The sequence below is a fragment of the Thamnophis elegans genome, chromosome 1 (assembly GCF_009769535.1).
Source record: "Thamnophis elegans isolate rThaEle1 chromosome 1, rThaEle1.pri, whole genome shotgun sequence".
In the NCBI taxonomy this organism is placed as follows: Eukaryota; Metazoa; Chordata; class Lepidosauria; order Squamata; family Colubridae; genus Thamnophis; species Thamnophis elegans.
This window is the reverse complement of record NC_045541.1, coordinates 166318327-166337456: the sequence shown is the minus strand read 5'-3', so window position 1 is coordinate 166337456 and position 19130 is coordinate 166318327. Positions and strand designations below refer to the sequence as shown.

The following is a 19130-nucleotide window of genomic DNA, read 5'->3' as shown; positions in this document are numbered from 1 at the left end:
CCATGTTTCTGGTAAGTCCCAAAGCAAAGTGATCACACACACACACACACATACACACCCCTCCAGCAGCCTCTGACTGAAAGTAGTTCAGCACAATGGCTGCAAAGCAAGAAATCCAGCAGGGCAAGTCGAGGAGTCCAGGAAGCAAAGGAGCAAGGCAATTAATCCAGAAAGCCTGAAAGAATGCAAGGAATCCAGGAAAGTTCAAACGTCGGCACTCAACACTCGATGAATTCAGCATTTGTTCTGACAAATGCCCCTCCCCACAGCGTCTCCTTAAGTCTCAGTCCCCATATGTGTCTTGTGAAGAGAGGCAGGGTGCTCCTCCCTCCCCGAGTAGTCAGCTCAGTCTGCGCTGTTCTCGCCTTCTCTCCACTCTCTGCACTTGAGGATCAGGAGGAGGTGGTCCTTGCTTATCGCCTGAGTTCTGTCTCTTATGTTCACTGCTTAGCCTCTTTTGGTCATCTTGCTTTCCCTTTTTCCCTGCTTACAAGATTTCCCAATCCTAAAAGGCCTTTGCCTGACTGGGCCTGGTCCTCTCCATTTTGCAATGAAGCCGCCCCCTCAATCTCCAGTTCCAGCTCGTCTTCCCCAGCAGATTCAGGCTCCGATGGGGGCATGGCACTTTGCTGAATCAGACCCAGAGCCCCCTACTCCAGCATTTGGTTTGCAGTTGTGATTAGCCAGTTGTTTCTGGGGGTCTCCCAAGTGGGGTGTGAAGTTGTGTTCCTCTTGTTTATGTCTGAGGTTCACACCTCACTCTCAGCTGTAATATGTGTTGCTTGTTTGTAGTTTATCCGTACATCACAAGTAGACAAATTATGAATTAGCAGAGTTATAATGTTTCTCAACCGCAGCAATTTGAAGATGTGTGGACTTCAACTTCCATAATTCTTCACATCTTAAAGTTGCTCAGGTTGAAAAACTCTGCTGTAAGCTGACCATACAGAGGTTACATTTAGATCTGTCCACTGAGGCTTGACAGAGTCATGTAAACAATATCAATAATTAATTCTGCTGGATGAGACCAAAGGCTCACGTAATTCAGAATACTGTTCTACGACTTGCCTGTTGCTTCTAAAAAAATCCTCTTTTTATTGTATCTAATATCTGTTGTTAACTGAATGTAGAAGTACCATTTTTTTACAATTTCTGTTTGATTTATCTCCTTTATTTTGCCTGCTTCAAATGCTACTTTATCTGATACATAGATGAGAGGGATCACGTTTCCATCTTTCTTATTAGGGAGAAATAATACTTTTGAATTTGGGGAGAGCACGAAAATCCAATTTTTCAAATGCGTTGGCGGCTTTGTGGTTTGTGATCTCCTCGTTTGCTGCCTTCTTTAAAGTTCTCCAGCTAATGTTTCTGTTACAGATTCAATGCAAGTTGTTTGTCTTTGATAAGAGCTCCCAGTCCTGGGTGGAAAGAGGCCGAGGGCTTCTGAGGCTGAATGACATGGCGTCTACAGATGATGGGACATTGCAGTCACGGCTGGGTAAGACGAAAAAACGCCAGAACCTAACCAACCAACCACTGCAGGAAAACTAGATTGCAGTTTGGATCTAATGTAGCCCTGGATCCATTTCCATGCCACCAGTTATGTCATGGATGGCATACCAACATAGACATTTGTAGCTTGCAGGAGTAGCCTGTGGCATCAGGTGCCCTTGTGATTAAGGCTTGTTGGTAGACAATGTATTTATCCACATCCTGCCGTAATAGTCAAGCTGCCAGGCTCCAAGTAACACCCCAACAAAAGAAGACTCCGAGGCTTGATTTTCTTCAGAGTTCCATTTTATTAGAGATGTCCTATTGGCACATCTGGGAAAACCCGAATCTGAAAGCCTTGAGGTTTTGCCCACCCAAATGAAAGTCCAAGTCCCTGCCCAGCACCCACGTGTCCATCACATGGCCCAGTCAGACCCCGTTCCAAACTGGCAGCGTTTCTCAAGCACACCCATTCAGGCGTAGGGCAAGTTGTCCTTGGCTTCCTGAGAAAGGAATTTAATTTTGACTACGTATCACCCATACTCCATACAATCTCTACTCCCATTTTCCCACAGTAGAAAAATGTGGCAGGCTTGAAAGGCCAATGTAAAGATGGCTTTCAGGCCTGACGCAAGCATTTTTAGGGTATCAGTCTTGTAAAAGAAATAAAGAGGATGTGGGGGAGGAATCAGCTTTCCACAACGTCAGTTATGCAAGAATACGTGAAACTGGTTTCTCCTCTGACTGCGATTGTTGAACGATATCAGCCACTTTATCTCAGCAATTTTAAGACGTCCGGACTTCAACTCCCAATCCACGTCTTACAGTTGCTGAGGTTGCGAAACATTGTTCCAAGTCCTAAAATAAAATATAGCACACTTAAAAGCATAATCACTCCTCCAGAAAATTTGAAAAGTTCAACCAACTGCAACCCTCTGTAAAATGTTAAGTGTGATGATCTTTGCCTGCCCCGATGATTGAGGAGAATGAAGTACCTTGGCGATGTCATGGGGTTGACCTTGGTGGAGACACAGCATCGGCTGCTTTTGAATGCACACAAACATCCGCTAGGACGGACAATTACTTAAGCAAAGCTAAGAAGAAGGAACCCATCAAGTTTAGTACTATGTCTTGAACAATCTTCCAACAAATGCTTCTTTGGGGTTGTGGGAATGCCATCTTCCTGATGGAAGAACTGCCAATTCAGGGGGTTGTACCACAAAGGTTTGTGGATTTGGATTTACACAAGTGCTGTAGTTACTGTTTTTGAATGCAGACATTTTCAAAAATAATAGTTGACCATGTCTCTTTCATCTCCGTGGCACTTTCAATTAGTAATGAGAACACAAGGCAGTCTGCGGTTAATCCTGAACACCAAACTCTGGGCTCAGATGCAGATTGATAAAGCCAGTGAGAAAAGCATCCGAATCACCGCCATGGACACCGAAGACCAAGGAGTCAAAGTATTTCTTATATTGGTAAGGCCACAGATTGAGTAACTGGGTATATTTGAGAGGACATTATGGGAAGTCTTGCATCATAATTGCAACTGGAGGTTACACTCCATCATAATTATCCATTTACCAGAATGCTGTCTGGCACATCCTTCTGTAGGGCAGTCCCTAGCACCCTGTTTCTTTTTGCCTTTTTTCTTAGCCGGTGGGTACATTTGCAATCTAAACACTGATGGGCAACCACCACTTTATTCTTCAATTAGATTTAAATCCAACCTTTATTTTCAGTTAGCTGAAGGCCACAAGCATACCTCATGCCCCCCAGCTCCTACTTTTCAACAGCCATTCTACAAGGTGGGTTGGACTGAAAATGAGGGAGGGATCACCAAAACCACCCAAGACATCTTTCATGCCTAAGGAAGGAAGAGCCTCCCAGATTCTAGACCACTAACTTAACTACTATACCAGACTGCCTCTCCTGATTTTCTTAGAAAGCTTGCAGGGGCCAGGGTCAAGAGCCATGATGAGGCTTGACCCTAAGCTTTGCAGCGTGCCTCTTTCTCGTTTTTTTTTTTAAACAAAGCAAATCTTATTTTCAGAGCACAAAACTCATTTGTCAAAAAGCACAACAGGCACCAAGTGAAGTGTCCACATGCGCATGAGGAGCTCCAATGTATAATAACAGAAAGAATAAACCCAGATGTTGTGGCTGATTAGTTACAGGTTAGGGAAACAGGCCACTATGATTTGTTTAATAACAGATTAAAACAGATTGTAGTAAGCCACTTTGTGTCAACCCAGGTAAGGTGTCTGCCTGTGACATTCCTTTTGAACGTTAACTAACCAAATGCTTCCCTATAATCAAGGCAAAGAAGAGTATCCTCCAGCTAGGATATAGAATTTAGACTTCCTTTGAAAATAGAGATCCTGCAGAGACCCCATTTTTATTCATTAATCTAACCACCTCTGCTTCAGTTTGAACAAATAAGAATAAAAATAAATAACCTGCAAGAGCATCATAGGATTCCAGTTGGAAGGCTTTCTGGTTTACCACTAGATGGTGATGGATGGATGGGTGGATGGATGATGATTGATAGACAGAGAGACTCCCTAACTGTTTGCAGAATCTAGCATTTCTAGCATGTTACTGTCAGCCTGTCAGCGTTCCAAATATCATCTAAAATTAAATCGGAGTCCAAAGCAGAGCTTTTCTTAGGCTTCCAATTTATTAAGAGAGACATGTTGGTACATCTGTGGAAACCCGAATCTGAAAACTTCCTGGGGTTCCCACCCAGTTGAAAGTTCATGATCTTGCCCCACACCCACAAGTCCATCACATGGTCCAATCTTCCACTGCCACGCTGGCATTTCCATCCATCTAGTTTCGGTCAGGTGCAGAGGTGCGGAGACAAAGAATGACCTTGGAATGTTTTATTTTGACAACAACACATTCTACAATTCTACTCCTTGCTGTTCCCCCTCCCAATTACCCCACTAATGAAACAGCATAGTAAAATAAGAGAGGGTGTGGCAGGCCAAAGATCCTAAAAGGAAAATGACTGCAGGCCTGACACAGCTTTTATCTCAAGGGAAACCCCCAACTCCATAGATAATTAGTTTCATGTTGAATTGCCCTTACTTGTTAGAAAGTTTTCTGATTTGCAGTCTACCACTTTGTCACCCAAATCAGTTATTTGTATTCTCTTTAGACCTGGCTTTGCCGGCAGGCCTGGGGGTGATGAGTTCCCTCCCCTCTCGACATGTATGGTTGTGCGACTGTTGTTTACTTTTATTATTTGTATTTTGTTTTTTATGTTCCCCTTTCTCCCCCTTGAATTGTTCACCGCCCTGAGTCCTCCCGGAGAAGGGCGGCATACAAATAATAAAATTCTAATCTATTCTATTCTATTCTCTGGGTTGATAGAAACAGATTGTGACCTAATTCTGTGTATCCTATGCAAAGAGCCCCCATCTGGTTTTCTAAGAGTGACCTCACGAAACGATGCTTTTGAATACGATGTGGCGATTCCATTCCTCTCCACTGTTAATAGCTGCTTTCATGCTTCCTCTTCCTGTCCTGCATTGATTTGGCGAGTCTCATTGTGAAAGCCTTTCAGATGCACATATGTCACCATTGAGTTCTTTAGCAATCAGATCATATTTTTGGCTAAACGGACAAAGGAGGCGCGATGGCTCAGCAGTTAAAGAAGCTGAGCTTGCCAGCTGCAAAGGTGACAGCCTGGGTTCGAGACCCAGCACCATGGACGGGGTGACCTCCCATTACCTGCCCCAGCTCCTGCCCACCTAGCAGCTTGAAAGCATGCAAATGTGAGTAGATTAATAAGTGCCATTTCAGTGGGAAGGTAATTGTGTTCCATTCACTTTTGGTGTATAGCCATGCTGGCCACCTGACCATGGAAAATGTCTTTGGACAACGCTGGCTCCCTCGGCTAATAAAAAGAGATGAGCACTGCCCCCTAGAGACCCAGCATACCTGGGCAGGGGAAACCTACTTGGACAAGTGACTTGTCAGTTTGCAGCCCTTTTAATGAGAGAGTTACTGATTCTCTCTGAACTTTAGGCAAGCTCTAAAGACACAGGACAGTTGTATGCAGCTTTGCACCATCGGATCCTGGCTTTGCGGAGTCGTGTAGAGCAAGAGCAAGAAGCCAAAAGTGCAGCACCAGTGCCGGAAGTGACACAGTCCAACGAGGAAGACAGCGACGACGATGGTCTTGCCCCTTCGGGATCACCTGGAAGTGGTAAGCAGTTTTCGGGGATACAGGTAGCCCTCGAATTACCACCACGATGGAGCCCAAAATGTCCCAAAATTGATAAACAAGACAGTTAAGTTAACTTTGCTCATCAGAAGGTCGCAAAAGCTGATCAGGTGATCCTTAGACCAGTGATGGCGAACCTTTTCGGCACCAAATGCCCAAACTGGAACTCATATGCATGTGCGTGCCCGCGCTGGAGTACTGTAAATCTGAAGACCAGCTGGCCAGTTAGCACATGCCTGTTTTTTGGCAGTTTTTGGCCATTTTTTGGGCCATTTTGGACCCCGAAAATGCCCGAAAAACACCCTGGGTTTTTTGGCCGTTTTGAGGCCGTTTTCCGGTGCCTGTGAAGACCAGCTGGCCAACGTGCATGTGGGCACCGGAAACCAGAAGAGCAGCTGGCGATGGTGCGCACGCCCATAGAGAGGGCTCTGCATGCCACCTCTGGCGCACGGGCCACAGTTTCGCTAGCACGGCCTTAGACAGTGCAACTGTCATAACTGTGAGTCAGTTGCCAAGCGTCTGGATTCTGAGCATGTGACTGTGGGGATGCTGCCATGATCATAAGCAAGGATGGGTTCCAGCAGCCACTACAGCCACACACACGCAGTACAATACAAATTGTTTTGCGCATGCACAGAAGCCAAAAACAAGATTGTGGCACCTATGCCGCTGCCAAGAGAACCGGTTTGTGGGGTCTTGGCAGGCCAGAGTGGCTGCTGGTTCCAGCGACCCAGGCCGGTGAACCACTACCAGTTCGGCTGAACCAATAGGAACCCACCACTGATCATTCATGTGAAAAATGGTCATAAGTCACTTTTTCCCCAGTACCCGTTGTAAGTTGAAGGCTACCTGTATCCTGTTCAGAACAATTGATGGGGATGCCGCCAGTCTTGGGATCCTTCTGATATTATTTCCCTGATGAAATGTCCAAAGCACGTCTCAACCATGAATAACAGTTTGCAGGATGTTATCACCCTGGTAGGTCTCTGTCCTCAAGAACCCGCATAGCCAATTTTGACTCAAGACGTGGGAATGGAAACAAAGCTAATCATGGGAAGACATTGTTGTTGTTTTTTTTAATTCCAGTTTTACATTATTGAGCCTAGTTATTTTAAGGCTGGCATTTGTTCAGAGGTGATTTAAATATATGCCTTTACATTTGAGAACAAAATGTAAAGAGATTTTAAAACAACCCTAGATGTGGGTTTAAATGCATTGCAGCCTTATATAATATTTCTGCTAGTGTTTTCCCAATAGGTCTGGGATCAGAATGTCCTGTCAGCATACGTATTGGGCAGGGTAACAGCAGTTTGGAAAGTTAATGGTTTGGAGTTTCTTTTTGAACTCTTTGCAGATCAGTGCACCTGCCCAGTTAACCTGATTTGCTTAAATTAGTGTTTAAAAAAACTCGCATTATGTTTTGTTGATTTGGATTTAATATTGAAAAAGTAGACTATAAATTGCTTAATCAAGAATGAATTAGTAGAATGGAAATAAAAACTGCCTGGACTAATGGAGGAAATTGATTCCCATTGCGACTAAGCAATGGTTCTACAGCCCTGCTTTGAACACGAACCTCCCTGTTTCGTCTTGCAGGTCCCACCGATGAAGTGGATGGGCAAACAACCAGCAGTACATAGCGGCCACGATCCAGACCACTTGGAAGAGCAGCTGCCAGAAACCCCCTTCCACAGGGCCAAGATTTGTGAGACTCATGCCCCCGGCCATCTCTTGCTCTGGACAGCAACAGAGGCTCTGAGAATTTAAGAACTCTGCATCCCTGTTCTGGGTTTTTTTTTTCTCTGTGTGTGTGTTGAATTTTTTTCAGGGGGGCTGGATCAGTTGATTCCATATTAAACAAAAAAAAAAAAACACAGCAGACTTTGGACAAAACTGGCTGAATGTGATTTTGGGACATTTAATTGTTCATCATATTGATGAGCAGGGAGAAAAAGAGTACCATTTCTCTCCTCCCCCTCCCTCTCCCAACTTGTGATTCATTGTAGGGGGCAGGTTCACCGAGACTTGCCGTAGCTTGCCTGTGGCACCTCTTTGTCTTGCCACACCCATTCATCCTCCGTCCCCCAACTCCAGTAGCTGAACGGCCTTTGCCACGGACCCTTCCGACACCGTCTCTTCTTGCCTAAAAATCCCCATCGCCCACTCTGCTTCTGGCCTCTCCCACCGTTCCAGAAGAAAAGTCGGATTTCAACTGGAAGACCTTTTCTTTATAAAAATACTACTACTAATAATAATAACAACAACAATTTTTGGCCCCCTTGGAAGCTTTGCTGACAACAGTGTGGCTTGTCTGAGAGGCATCTCTTTGGGGATTTAATTTTTTTTTTCCATCCTGGAAGTTAAAAACAACACAATAAGACTTTTGCTGAGTTTGTGGATGGGGCGGAAACACTTTAAGCTCTGGAGTGGGAAAGGGGGTGTTTTTTTTTTTAAATAATTCTTGTTCTTTTGCTAACAACTTCCTCTGGTTATCATTATTGTTGTCATTTTGGGACTTCAAATGTGGCGATAACTTTTTTTTTTTTTTTTTTTAGATTTTAATAAGATATTCTTGTGTGTTGACCAAGCGGCCCCCTTCTGTTTTGTACTGTTATGTTTCTGTTACTATTTAAAGGAGAGTGAAGCCACTGTGTAAATAGACATCCCGACACAGGCACACACGTGTACATATATAACAGGTATTCATATACCAGGTTGTTTTTAATCCTTTCAAATAACCTTTTATTTCCTTCTTGCCTTGCCAAGGTGCTTAACAGCTGATTAGGAAACAGCTGCCTTGTTTTCCTGAAAACAGGAGGGCTGCTCTTCCGATCTTGGCCAACTACTAAAATATATAAATATATATATATATATATATAGGTATTGCTTTGGGCACTTTCTCTTGGTCGGTAAGCATCTTCAGTTTGTGCCTAAACTCACATTACCTAAGTATCAACCTGGGCTGCCACTGGCTCTGTGGGTTTGTTTGATTGAGATGTGTCCAGAGAGGGCCCTGCTGAAGTGGGAAATCTCTTTGAATAAGATCGGCTAAAAAAGGACTGTTTCTGGCTTTAGCTGGAGTGTGATTATAAGTAAGTTGGGCTACGACATCTTTGGGCAAAGACCATAAAGACTTGGAATGCTTTGGTGACTTCCTGTTGAGGACTCTGGAGTGGCACATCTATCAGAACAGGAGGTTTTCACCAGCTCCATAGAAGAATCGGTGGCCTTCTCCCACCCCCTCTTGGTCTTGATGGGACCACTACTCGGTTGAACTCCCAAATCTGAGCCATTTGGAATGAAGATGGTGACACAACAGAGTCGGGACAAGGCACAGTCTGATTCCGTCTGAGGTGGTTGAGAAGGAAAAAGGCGGCCTTCTTTTCATCTTGTCAAAAATGGGAGCCCAGAAACCAAGAAGAGAGTGGAAGCCTATTTTTTTCAATTCTGTCCACTGTGGAAAACAAGGAGGACATTGTAATATGAAGTTGCTGAGTGACAGAAACAACTGGGATGCCTAGGCAGGTTTTACACTCTGCCTCCTCAGCGTGATGGATGGAAATTCTCATCGGGTCTCAGAAGTCTGTCCTTGAGTCGTCCCGTCTTTCTCACTTTTGGAAGAGCTTCAGGCTGACAAAAGTTTCTTCTCACTCTCCCTTCCTGGGAGAGAAAGCAGATGGCCATGCAGGTGCGCAGCCTTCTCCAGATTTATTTTTTTTACCTTAACCTTTCTTCCTCTCCCTTTACGTTTCAGTTCTCAAATGCACCAGATATGTATATACCAACCGCCTACTGAATAACACTGAAGACTGATAACGATTGTAACTCTTGGGCAATTGTGCTGCTTTGAGGGAGAATAATTTTCCACTTTGTGTTACGAAGACACTTCCCCCTCACCCTTTTAAGACAGTTAATTAGAACAGTGGATGCACATCTGGTGTTTTTTTTTTTTTTTAAGTTACTTTGGCATAACCGGAACGAATGGGATAGGAATAGGGTATAATTTTATTCGCCTTTGTTAAACATCTGGAGCTAAGAGGATCCTGCCATTGGTATGCATGGGATTGTGTGAAAGAGCTGGGTGGGTTTGTGTGTGTGACATTTGAAGGAGGCACCCAACGTCGTCCAGGGTAAGAGGGCTGGCTGGTTTCTCTAGAAGCGTTAATATTGAATGGAATGTTTAAACAGTTACCCACAGAGTTCATTTTTTAAAAAACAAAAAATCTGGCAGCTATTTATGGACACAGTGGTTTGGATTCGAGTGATTTGCCGTGGCAAAAGAGAAGGAGATTCTACGTTTCATTCTAGGCCAGCCACAGGCTGTATTCCTTGCACAGTGACTGTCTGGAAACGCATTTTGGGCGCTTTCCTGAGATGGAGAGTTGGCTGGGCCAGACACAGACTTTATAAATTTGTTTTCTTCTTCAAGCCGTTAGCCAATTAGTGATAAGTAAAAGAAAACAAACAAAAACAAAAACAACAACCAGACAACACCCATGTGTTTTGGAAGATTTCTGTACAATTGTCATATCAGATGTATTTGGAAATTACATTAAAAAAACTTGTAACAAAAAGTCCTGCTTTGTGTAATTCTGTGATACAAGGAGAACAGCAGAGGAGCATGGTTTCATTTCTTGTGGAAATGTGTGATTGTGTGGCAAGGCTCTTAAGTGAGGAAGTCTCTGCCATCTTACGGCCACTAATAAAAGTTCCTCCAAAAAGAGCACGAAATTCAGAAATGAGGCGATGGGTCTGATTTTTGGTTTGATTTGTGGAAAAAAAGAACACCAATTTGTTATAGAAATGACATTCACGTCTGGAAAGCTGAAAATATGGAAAAGAAATTTGGAACAATTCCACTTTGTGTTAGATAGACGTTGAAGCTTTGACGGGCTTTCAAGACTGATGTCAGCCCTTTGAGATAGGCAAGATCGGAGAAACAAGAATTGCCAGAAACCTTGAAATGTACTTTCATGCAGTGCTTCTCAACCTTGGCGACTTCAAGATGAATGTAGTTCAATTCCCAGAATTCTATGCTGGCTGGGGAATTCTAGGAGTTGAAATAGTTAATGCTCGGTGGCTTTCTTGGAAATAACTCTTTAGTCATTTCAGGCAACAAATTCTGTTTTTGTCCCTGTCTGAAACAGGGATTGCTATTAACAGAACAGCAGCAATTAAGTTTATTTAAAACAATAAAAGGTCCTTTAAGAACAAAGTTAAAGTGGCTATGTAGAATCTAATTTCTTGCCAGTCATTTCTGTGTCCTTTGTCCATTTCTCCTTTGGAACATTCAGAATAGAATAGCAGAATAACAGAGTTGGAAGGGACCTTGGAGGTCTTCTAGTCCAACCCCCTGCTTAAGCAGGAAACCCTACACCATTTGGCTATTTCCTTTTATAAACAGGAAGCTGGATTTAGAAATATACTGGGATCAGATGTGGTTATATTGTTTCAGACACAATGAGACTTTGTTACTGAGGTACTCTTAGATTTTTAAGGACATTTTCTAACATTTGTAAAATGCATTCTGTTTAAGAGCAGCTTTTTAAAACAAAAATTAAAAATCACTTGGTGGTGTTAAAGCGTTTAGGTCTTGCTGAGGTAGGCATCAGATTGGCTACTGTCAAAATAATTGAGCTAGTTGAGACTTGGAGCTCATCTAATGGGGACATGTCCATAAGAGGGGAGACATTCCAGAACTGGTTTCATTTCAGATTAGTTGGCTTCATGCTAAACTCTAAAATAATTTTAAGCTAAAGGTGTTAGGCTAAATCCAGTGAATTGCAATTAACCAAACCTTGGTTTAATATATATGAAAATAGCATTCTATACTGGACCACTTGAGTATTTTTGTTAAATGAAATTCCTTGTTGGATCCAGACCAAAATCTGGTATACGGTAGATCATGCTAAACTATAATGAGGTTTACTTCGGTCTAACTTAGCACACAAACCAGTCCAAGGATGGATGATTCAATAAACTACCTAAAATACAGCGTAGTAGGATGTATGGATCCAATTTTACCTCCTATTGCCCGTCTACAACCCTAAACGTCAGTTTGGGATGTGCTGGGGCTAAAAGCTTGACCAAAGTTTCTCATATGTTCTCATTTCTTGACCAAAATGAGCTTTTGGGCTTGTGTGTGTTATTCTTGGAATTAAGTATTAACATCCCAGATGCATTCACAAAGATAAAATCTGAATCACTCATTTTTTTTGGGGGGGGGAGTATGGGAGGAAAGGACCAGGAAGTGAAGTTAGCTTGTCCCTCTGCTTTACCAAAAAAAAAAAAAAAAAAACCCAAACATACAATTTACCTTTCAGGCTGACCAAATTTTGCCACCACTGTAGAAGTTTGACACTTGTTTCAGTCTAACTTCATTTTAACTCTTTCCAGTTTGGGAAGTCATAGGAGAAATGCCTGCAGTACTACTGCTAGACAGCTAGATGAATCTTCTTCCCAACTGCCTATGTTAGCACGTAGTACCTGGCCAGTCTTGGCTGGATGAACAGGATTTGACTCGGTTCTATACTATATAGGAGACTTTCAGGAAAGGCCAGAGTTTTGGTTAGATTGGAAAATAGAAATTAAAAAAAATAAAAAACAGTGGAAAACGACTTTCAAATTATTGCAAAAAAGCCCTCTATATTCATTAAGTTATCAAGAATTGACATGAGGATGGCGCCTTTTCCATTATAATTACTAATCAAACTATTAATTAAAGAATATTCTCTGTGGTTAGTTGTAAAAGGTTAAAATATTAAAGTGGACGCTGGGCTGCTTCATGGGGTGGGGACAAGGGATGGTTCTGGGGTGGCAGCATATGCAATGGTGAGAGAGGTCAGAAGGTGTCTTTTAGAAATTTTTTAAAAAGCAGGAGTAGTGATAACTTTAGTCTCTGAATCTCTGGGAATCTAATTCCTGACCATAAGGCGAACTTCTTAAGCTGATGGTATTGCCATTTCTCCATCCTTACTATGTACCCTCTTTTACCACCCTACTGGATATTAACAAGCAACCAAGTTGGAGTTGGGGAATCATTTACTCAGGAGAAAATCCAGAAGAGAGTATAAAAGTTTTATTATTCTGGTCTATGCCTAACAAGGATATAGAATCCTGCACTGATAGACAAACTCATAGCACTCAGTTGGAAAATGTTAAATGTTCTTCTGTGTAGAGACTGATAAATCCACAGGAACTTGTGTCTCTCCAGATTGCTGACAAACTACAGCTCCCAGCAAATCCCAGCCATTGTGGCTAGTAGGGATCTTGGAAGTTGAATGCTTTTATTTGTCCAGCTTTAGTTGGAAGTTACAGCTTAGTGACTTCCAAAAAGGCCAAACTTCCCTTCAGTAGGAAACTCAGAAAGAAAAAGGAGGAAAGGCGGGAAAACCAGATTCCCTTCTGCTATAGTTAGCTTTCTATTGCAGCATCCTAATTATGGACAATTTAAAGGAACCTCTTTTTTAATCATGTGTCTACTGGACTCTCATTAGTCGAAGTCCTAACCCTACTTTGCACTAGACTAGAAGGTCCCAGGAATGTCGTATTGAATATGTGGTACTAAGTTGCCTACGCTTCAGAAGGGAATGCCAACTCTCGACCCCACTACAGCTTCCATGCAGCTTTCATCATGTCCACAAAATATTCATCACTGTCAATAGAAGCGCTGACTCCACTGTAGTAATTCAGGAATTCCTCATTCGTGATCTGTAGAGAAATACAAAGTAGATAAATTTTAACGTTTGTCCCTAATGACAGTACCTGATGTTTTATTGATGGTTCAATATACTTGGACAAAGCAGTTCTTTTTACTGCAAAACTAAAACTATCAGTTAAAAACAAACCAATCAATTCAAATATTTGGGATTGGCAAAAATAGTAGTATTAGGCCATTCACCTTAATAGAAGAAAAGCACAGTATGGAAAAGGATGTGATGTGAAGAAAAGCAGCATTCACAAGTTCTGAACTACCTTCAAGCAGCATTTTCCAACCTTGGTCACCTGAAGATGTATGGACTTCAACTCCCAGAATTCCCCAGCCAGCAGGGGGAATCTTTAAGTGGCCAAGATTGGGAAGCACTGCCTTTGAGTTCTAAAAGGGCCCTGCACAATAATAATTTATGATCTGCAAATATAGTAAAATCTTGGTTTAACAGATTTTCATTCATGGGTTTTGGATCCAATGAGCAACATTTGTTCTAGTTCCCTCCTCCCAAAATGCACCGAATCCATTTTATCCAAAATTGTTCAAATAATTCACTTGAATGTATTTATTCATTCAATTTATCTAGCCGCCCATCTCAAACAAATGACTGGATGGTGAGAAATTATAGAACAATTAAAAACAGTTACAGTACAATACAAAATCATATATAAGCCAGCTAATGTATTTAAAATACTATCAATTTATGTCATTTTCATCCTGACATGTTCTGAAATGGTCCAATTTATATATCAACTCATGTCATTTGCAAACACAATGAATTGGCCCAACATTTAAATTCAAATGTAATGGACATTTGGAAACAACACACATACTAACATCTATCCTAATGGTCTATTAATTCAAGGTTTTATTGTATATCTTAGATCAGCTTTCTCCAAATGAGTGCCTTCAAATACCCACCAAATGTGTGTCTTTTTAAGTTTGATTAAAAAAAATAATCTGCAACCACAATTATTAGAATGCCACACTAAGAAATCATTCTGGCTGTTTACCTTCCCATCCTTATCATCAGGAGAGTCAAAGCTCTCCAGAAAGGCACTGAAAACCTGATCTTCTGTCCACTCTCCACTCTTGAACTTGGGGTGGGATCGGCTGTTGTAGACCCCATGAAGATCCTCTACCGTCACCAATCCATCACCAGTCCTGTCCAACTTCTGGAATGCTTTTGCAATGATCTCTTTCCTGGTGTTGGACATAGGAGGCTAAAGAAAAGTAGTGAGAAGTCAAGCATGTTAGAGCTCCCTTATTATTATTATTTTGCAAGATTAATGGTTGAGCCGAGGTGGCGCAGTGGTTAAATGCAGCACTGCAGGCTACTGTAGTTCTGCAGTTCGGCTGTTCAAATCTCACCGGCTCAGGGTTGACTCAGCCTTCCATCCTTCCGAGGTGGGTAAAATGAGGACCCGGATTGTTGTTGGGGGCAATATGCTGACTCTGTAAACCGCTTAGAGAGGGCTGAAAGCCCTATGAAGCGGTATATAAGTCTAACTGCTATTGCTATTGCTCTCGGCACCTTTAGTGTTGGAAGAAAGCCTTTGTGGCTTTTCTGTGGCAATGTGGGAGACATACTGAAAAATTAGATGAAGGGTCATCTAAACTGCCATGGGTCTTCTAGACAAAGAGATATGTTGATTCACACCAAAGAAGCACCTCACAATTTACATTTGTAAAGATTAAATAGAAAGAGTGGGGGAGGGATATGGACTTAGTCAAGGCCCTGGGTCTTGGCTGGTGGGCAAGATTAAGCCAGGTATTCCCCATATCTGTTAAAATGATGAGACTAGTACATTAGCAGCTATTAGTTGGAAAGAGAGTCTTCATATATGGGAAGAATATATCACAGAAATAACAACGCTGAATTAGTTCCGATTTTCAGGATTCCGAATCGCCCATTGATGGAGTTAACTATCAGTTAAAAATCAGATGCTACATTAGTTAGGTCCCTAGCCACATTTAATAAGCATTTCCTATGTTTTTTTCAGGGTAATTATCTCTGAATACCAGTTTCTGAGGAAAGGGGAGGAGAACAAATAACAGGAGAAACTATGGCTTCTAATGACCACTTGTCTTCCTCATGTGCCTTCAGTGCCAGCTCAGCCTGCCAATTCAAATGTAGAAGTGGATTGTTTTATTTACCCTCAGGGCTTGCAGGAATTCAGTGAAGTCCAGGGTACCATTCTTATTTTTGTCACAGAAGCTGAAAATCTCTTCTGCTTCACCCCTTTCCAAAGGGACCCCAGCATCCTGGAGACCCTTCACAAATTCCTCCAGATCCAAAGATTTGCTGCCGTTATCATCCATGATGCGGAAAAATCTGCAAACAATGCAATGTAATATAGGCATGTGAGTGAGTGCTTTGTGCGTGTGTGTGTGTGTGTGTGTGTGTGTGTGAGAGAGAGAGAGAGAGAGAGAGAGAGAGAGAGAGAGAGAGAGAGAGAGAGAGACACTGAGAGGGAGATGTTTACGGAGAAGCTCAGCCTGTATTTTTCCTTGTAGTATTCACTTCCCTAAATGCTAACAATAAAAGTTAGTTAGTTTAATGGTTGATAAAGTAACCCTGAATTTAGAAGCCATCGTACTATTTTCCATTGGGGACTGAATATATTGAAGTTTTCTGCAGCACCTTGTCTCAGTCAAGCAAATGAAGCAAAATAATTAAAAAGAAAAAGAAAAGAAAAGGAAGAAAAGAGGTAGGAGAGATGGAGGAGGGGAAAACCATTTGAATAATCTGAATGAAATTATTTCCAGAAAATATGTATAATCTCATACGTTGTACCTGCCAAGTCCCTTAATCCCAGAAGCTCCTCTTTCCAAGCACTTTGCTCTGAGTTTGGCAATGCTTCCAGTACCTTTTCCTTCCATGCTGCAGGTAATTGTTAGGATGGAAAAATGATCTAAAAAGGATGAAGCAAAAAGGAAGGTCAGGTATGCTGTATTCTTCCCACTTCTTCAGTCCTCAAAGACTTCCATCTGACATAATTAATACTATTACAGTCATAAATCAATAGCAATAGCAATAGCAGTTAGACTTATATACCGCTTCATAGGGCTTTCAGCCCTCTCTAAGCGGTTTACAGAGTCAGCATATTGCCCCCAACAACAATCTGGGTCCTCATTTTACCCACCTCGGAAGGATGGAAGGCTGAGTCAACCCTGAGCCAGTGAGATTTGAACCGCCGAACTGCAGTCAGCTGAAGTAGCCTGCAGTGCTGCATTTAACCACTGCGCCACCTCAAGCCCCAGTGTTGGTTCAAAAGCAAGCAAAGCAGGTATTTCAGCACAATGTCCTCTTCCAGGGCTTCCTTGACACCACTGAGGATTGGTCTGGGAATGTGTTCTCAATGCCAATTACATACAGTGTATTATTGTAACACACTCTGTCAGATCCCTAAAAGTGATACTGCCATTCTATTGGGAGGGGGGGAGCCTCGGAGTTAAATCATTAGCTACATCTCAAACAACTGAGTTTTACAACTTTACAACTGGTTTCCTGTCACCGGGAGACTGAAGGTCCCAACATCTCTGGAGGGATGTTTATGAGAGCCATGTGGGATATATAACTTTGACGTCTAACTAGAGATAGCCGTGGGAACGTGTGCTTTATTGACTCCCAGGGCAGAAGAGTTAAGGAAGCATCTTCACACTTGTGTATTGGTCAGAATCTGCATTCGGACAAAGGGGAGGGGATCATTATCAGCTTAATCCCATTTGCATGGCCTAAAGGTTTTCAGATGCTGCTTTGCTTCTCATAGTTTCCATCCTGACTGATTAAAGGTTCCTTTTGAAATAATCCGTTTCAAGAGACTTTACTTTCTCAAGTTAGGAGAGAAGCCATTACACACTCCATCTTAGCTCAGATCAGTGATAGACAACGTGCATCTGAAATATACCGCACAAAGCAGCCTATAATTGAGGGGCAGACTGGTCTTGGTTCCTACTAATTCCAGAGTATAAATGGCATGTGACAAAGAGGTATCTTTATATCAAAGAGAGAAGGAAAGTTAATTTCTAGCTCCGTTGCTCTAGCTTTGCATGCTGCGTTGGGAAGCCTCTTCTGATCATATTACCTGTATTTATGCTTCCTTTTGTTTTGTTTTTTTAATGAGTAGGTCCTTTTAGTTAATCAAGGTGGGAAAAAAAATCCTGAGACAACTGGACAACGAAATATAAGAGGCCACAAAACTTTTGTTCATTTAATTTCCGTCCATTTTAGTAAACAGACAGTGGAGGATGGGGGGAAAAAACTTTTCGTTCCTTCTCTCTTCTGTATAATCCACCCTCCATCCCTCAAACCAGACTGCTGGAGTTTTTTCCATCAATGTTGATGAATTCCTACCTGCAACTGTTGCTTCTTTGCTTGCTTTTTCTCGCCAACCGGGGAAGTTAGTTTGACTGTCGTGGTGGCTTGTGTTGAGCTGTTCCCTGTCTCTATAGCAATCGGTTGCTCTGTTGCCAGGAGGGCCTCGCCAAGGGAAAGCTCCGGTGTGCTGGAAAGCTCTCAGAGGAAGTGACACAGAGCAAATAGGAAGGTAGAAGGAGGAGCCAGAACCCTGCATGGCTCATCTTAACGTAGAGCTGCTAGAGAGAGGGGGGGGGGGGGACACATTGGCAATAAAAATCAGAACATCAAATACAAGCTGGGTGGAAACGATCTAAACGATGACCCACTCCTCTGTCAAAGACCTAGGAGTACTCATTTCGAAAGATCTAAGCCCCAGAGCTCATTGTAGCAACATTGCCAAAAAGGCATTCAGAGTTGTCAACCTTATTTTACGAAGTTTTCTCTCTGGTAATGCTATACTGCTAACTAGGGCATATAAAACCTTTGCCAGACCTATCCTTGAATACAGGGGTGGGTTTCTCGCCCCGTTCTAACCGGTTTGGTTGGAACAGGGCCGGCGGCGTCCTCGTGCACGCGCGCGGTGCACGCACGCGTACTAGCGTCTACGCGACGCTCCAGCTGCTCCTGGAGGATCGCGCAGGCGCTGTATGCATCCTGTGCATGCGTAGAAGCGCAGAACTCGTCAAAACCGGGTAAGGAGCGCGGGTGGGCGGGTGGCCCTTTGCCATTCCCGGAAGTTACTTACTTCCGGGTTCGCCGACCAACCGGTTCGCAGGGACCGCCGCGAACCAGTTGAAACCCACCCCTGCTTGAATACTGCTCACCTGCCTGGAACCCACACTGTATTTTGGACATTAAAGCATTAGAGAGGGTCCAGAGGTTTTTTACAAGAAGAGTATTCAACTCCTCTGCCCGTAATAAAATTCCTTCTACTACCAGGCTTGAAATTTTAGGCCTGGATAACCTTGAACTACACCATCTACGTTCTCACCTGATCTTACTGCACAAGATAATCTGCCATAACGTCCTACCTGTTAAGGACTACTTTAATTTAATGAGCCGAGGTGGCGCAGTGGTTAAGAGTGCAGCACTGTAGACTACTTCAGCTGACTGCAGTTCGGCTGTTCAAATCTCACCGGCTCAAGGTTGACTCAGCCTTCCATCCTTCCGAGGTGGGTAAAATGAGGACCCGGATTGTTGTTGGGGGCGATATGCTGACTCTGTAAACCGCTTAGAGAGGGCTGAAAGCCCTACGAAGCGGTATATAAGTCTAACTGCTATTGCTATTGCTAATTTCAACCCCAATAACACAAAGGCTATCAATAGATACAAAT

The 19130-nt window shown here is 42.7% G+C and overlaps 2 protein-coding genes across 3 annotated transcripts in view; one reads left to right on the top strand and one right to left on the bottom strand.

Annotated features, from left to right (window-relative positions):
- The window catches only part of RANBP3 (RAN binding protein 3), a 40622-nt gene extending 30323 nt beyond the window's left edge, over positions 1 to 10299 (top strand). For both annotated transcript variants that reach the window (XM_032238490.1, XM_032238481.1), the window contains 4 exons: positions 1378 to 1498; positions 2827 to 2969; positions 5527 to 5707; positions 7322 to 10299. In XM_032238490.1, coding sequence (XP_032094381.1) covers positions 1378 to 1498; positions 2827 to 2969; positions 5527 to 5707; positions 7322 to 7365 — 489 coding nt within the window. In that variant the 3' untranslated portion in view covers positions 7366 to 10299. The remainder of the gene's footprint in view (positions 1 to 1377; positions 1499 to 2826; positions 2970 to 5526; positions 5708 to 7321) is intronic.
- A 2489-nt stretch (positions 10300 to 12788) lies between these two features.
- Positions 12789 to 17944, bottom strand: CAPS (calcyphosine). The gene is made up of 5 exons (XM_032220227.1): positions 17791 to 17944; positions 16231 to 16348; positions 15591 to 15768; positions 14447 to 14656; positions 12789 to 13435 (listed from the first exon to the last, which is right to left on the bottom strand). Exons 2-5 carry the CDS (start codon positions 16314 to 16316, stop codon positions 13334 to 13336), a joined length of 576 nt encoding a protein of 191 aa, XP_032076118.1. The 5' UTR covers positions 16317 to 16348; positions 17791 to 17944; the 3' UTR covers positions 12789 to 13333.
- Between the last annotated feature and the right edge of the window lie 1186 nt (positions 17945 to 19130).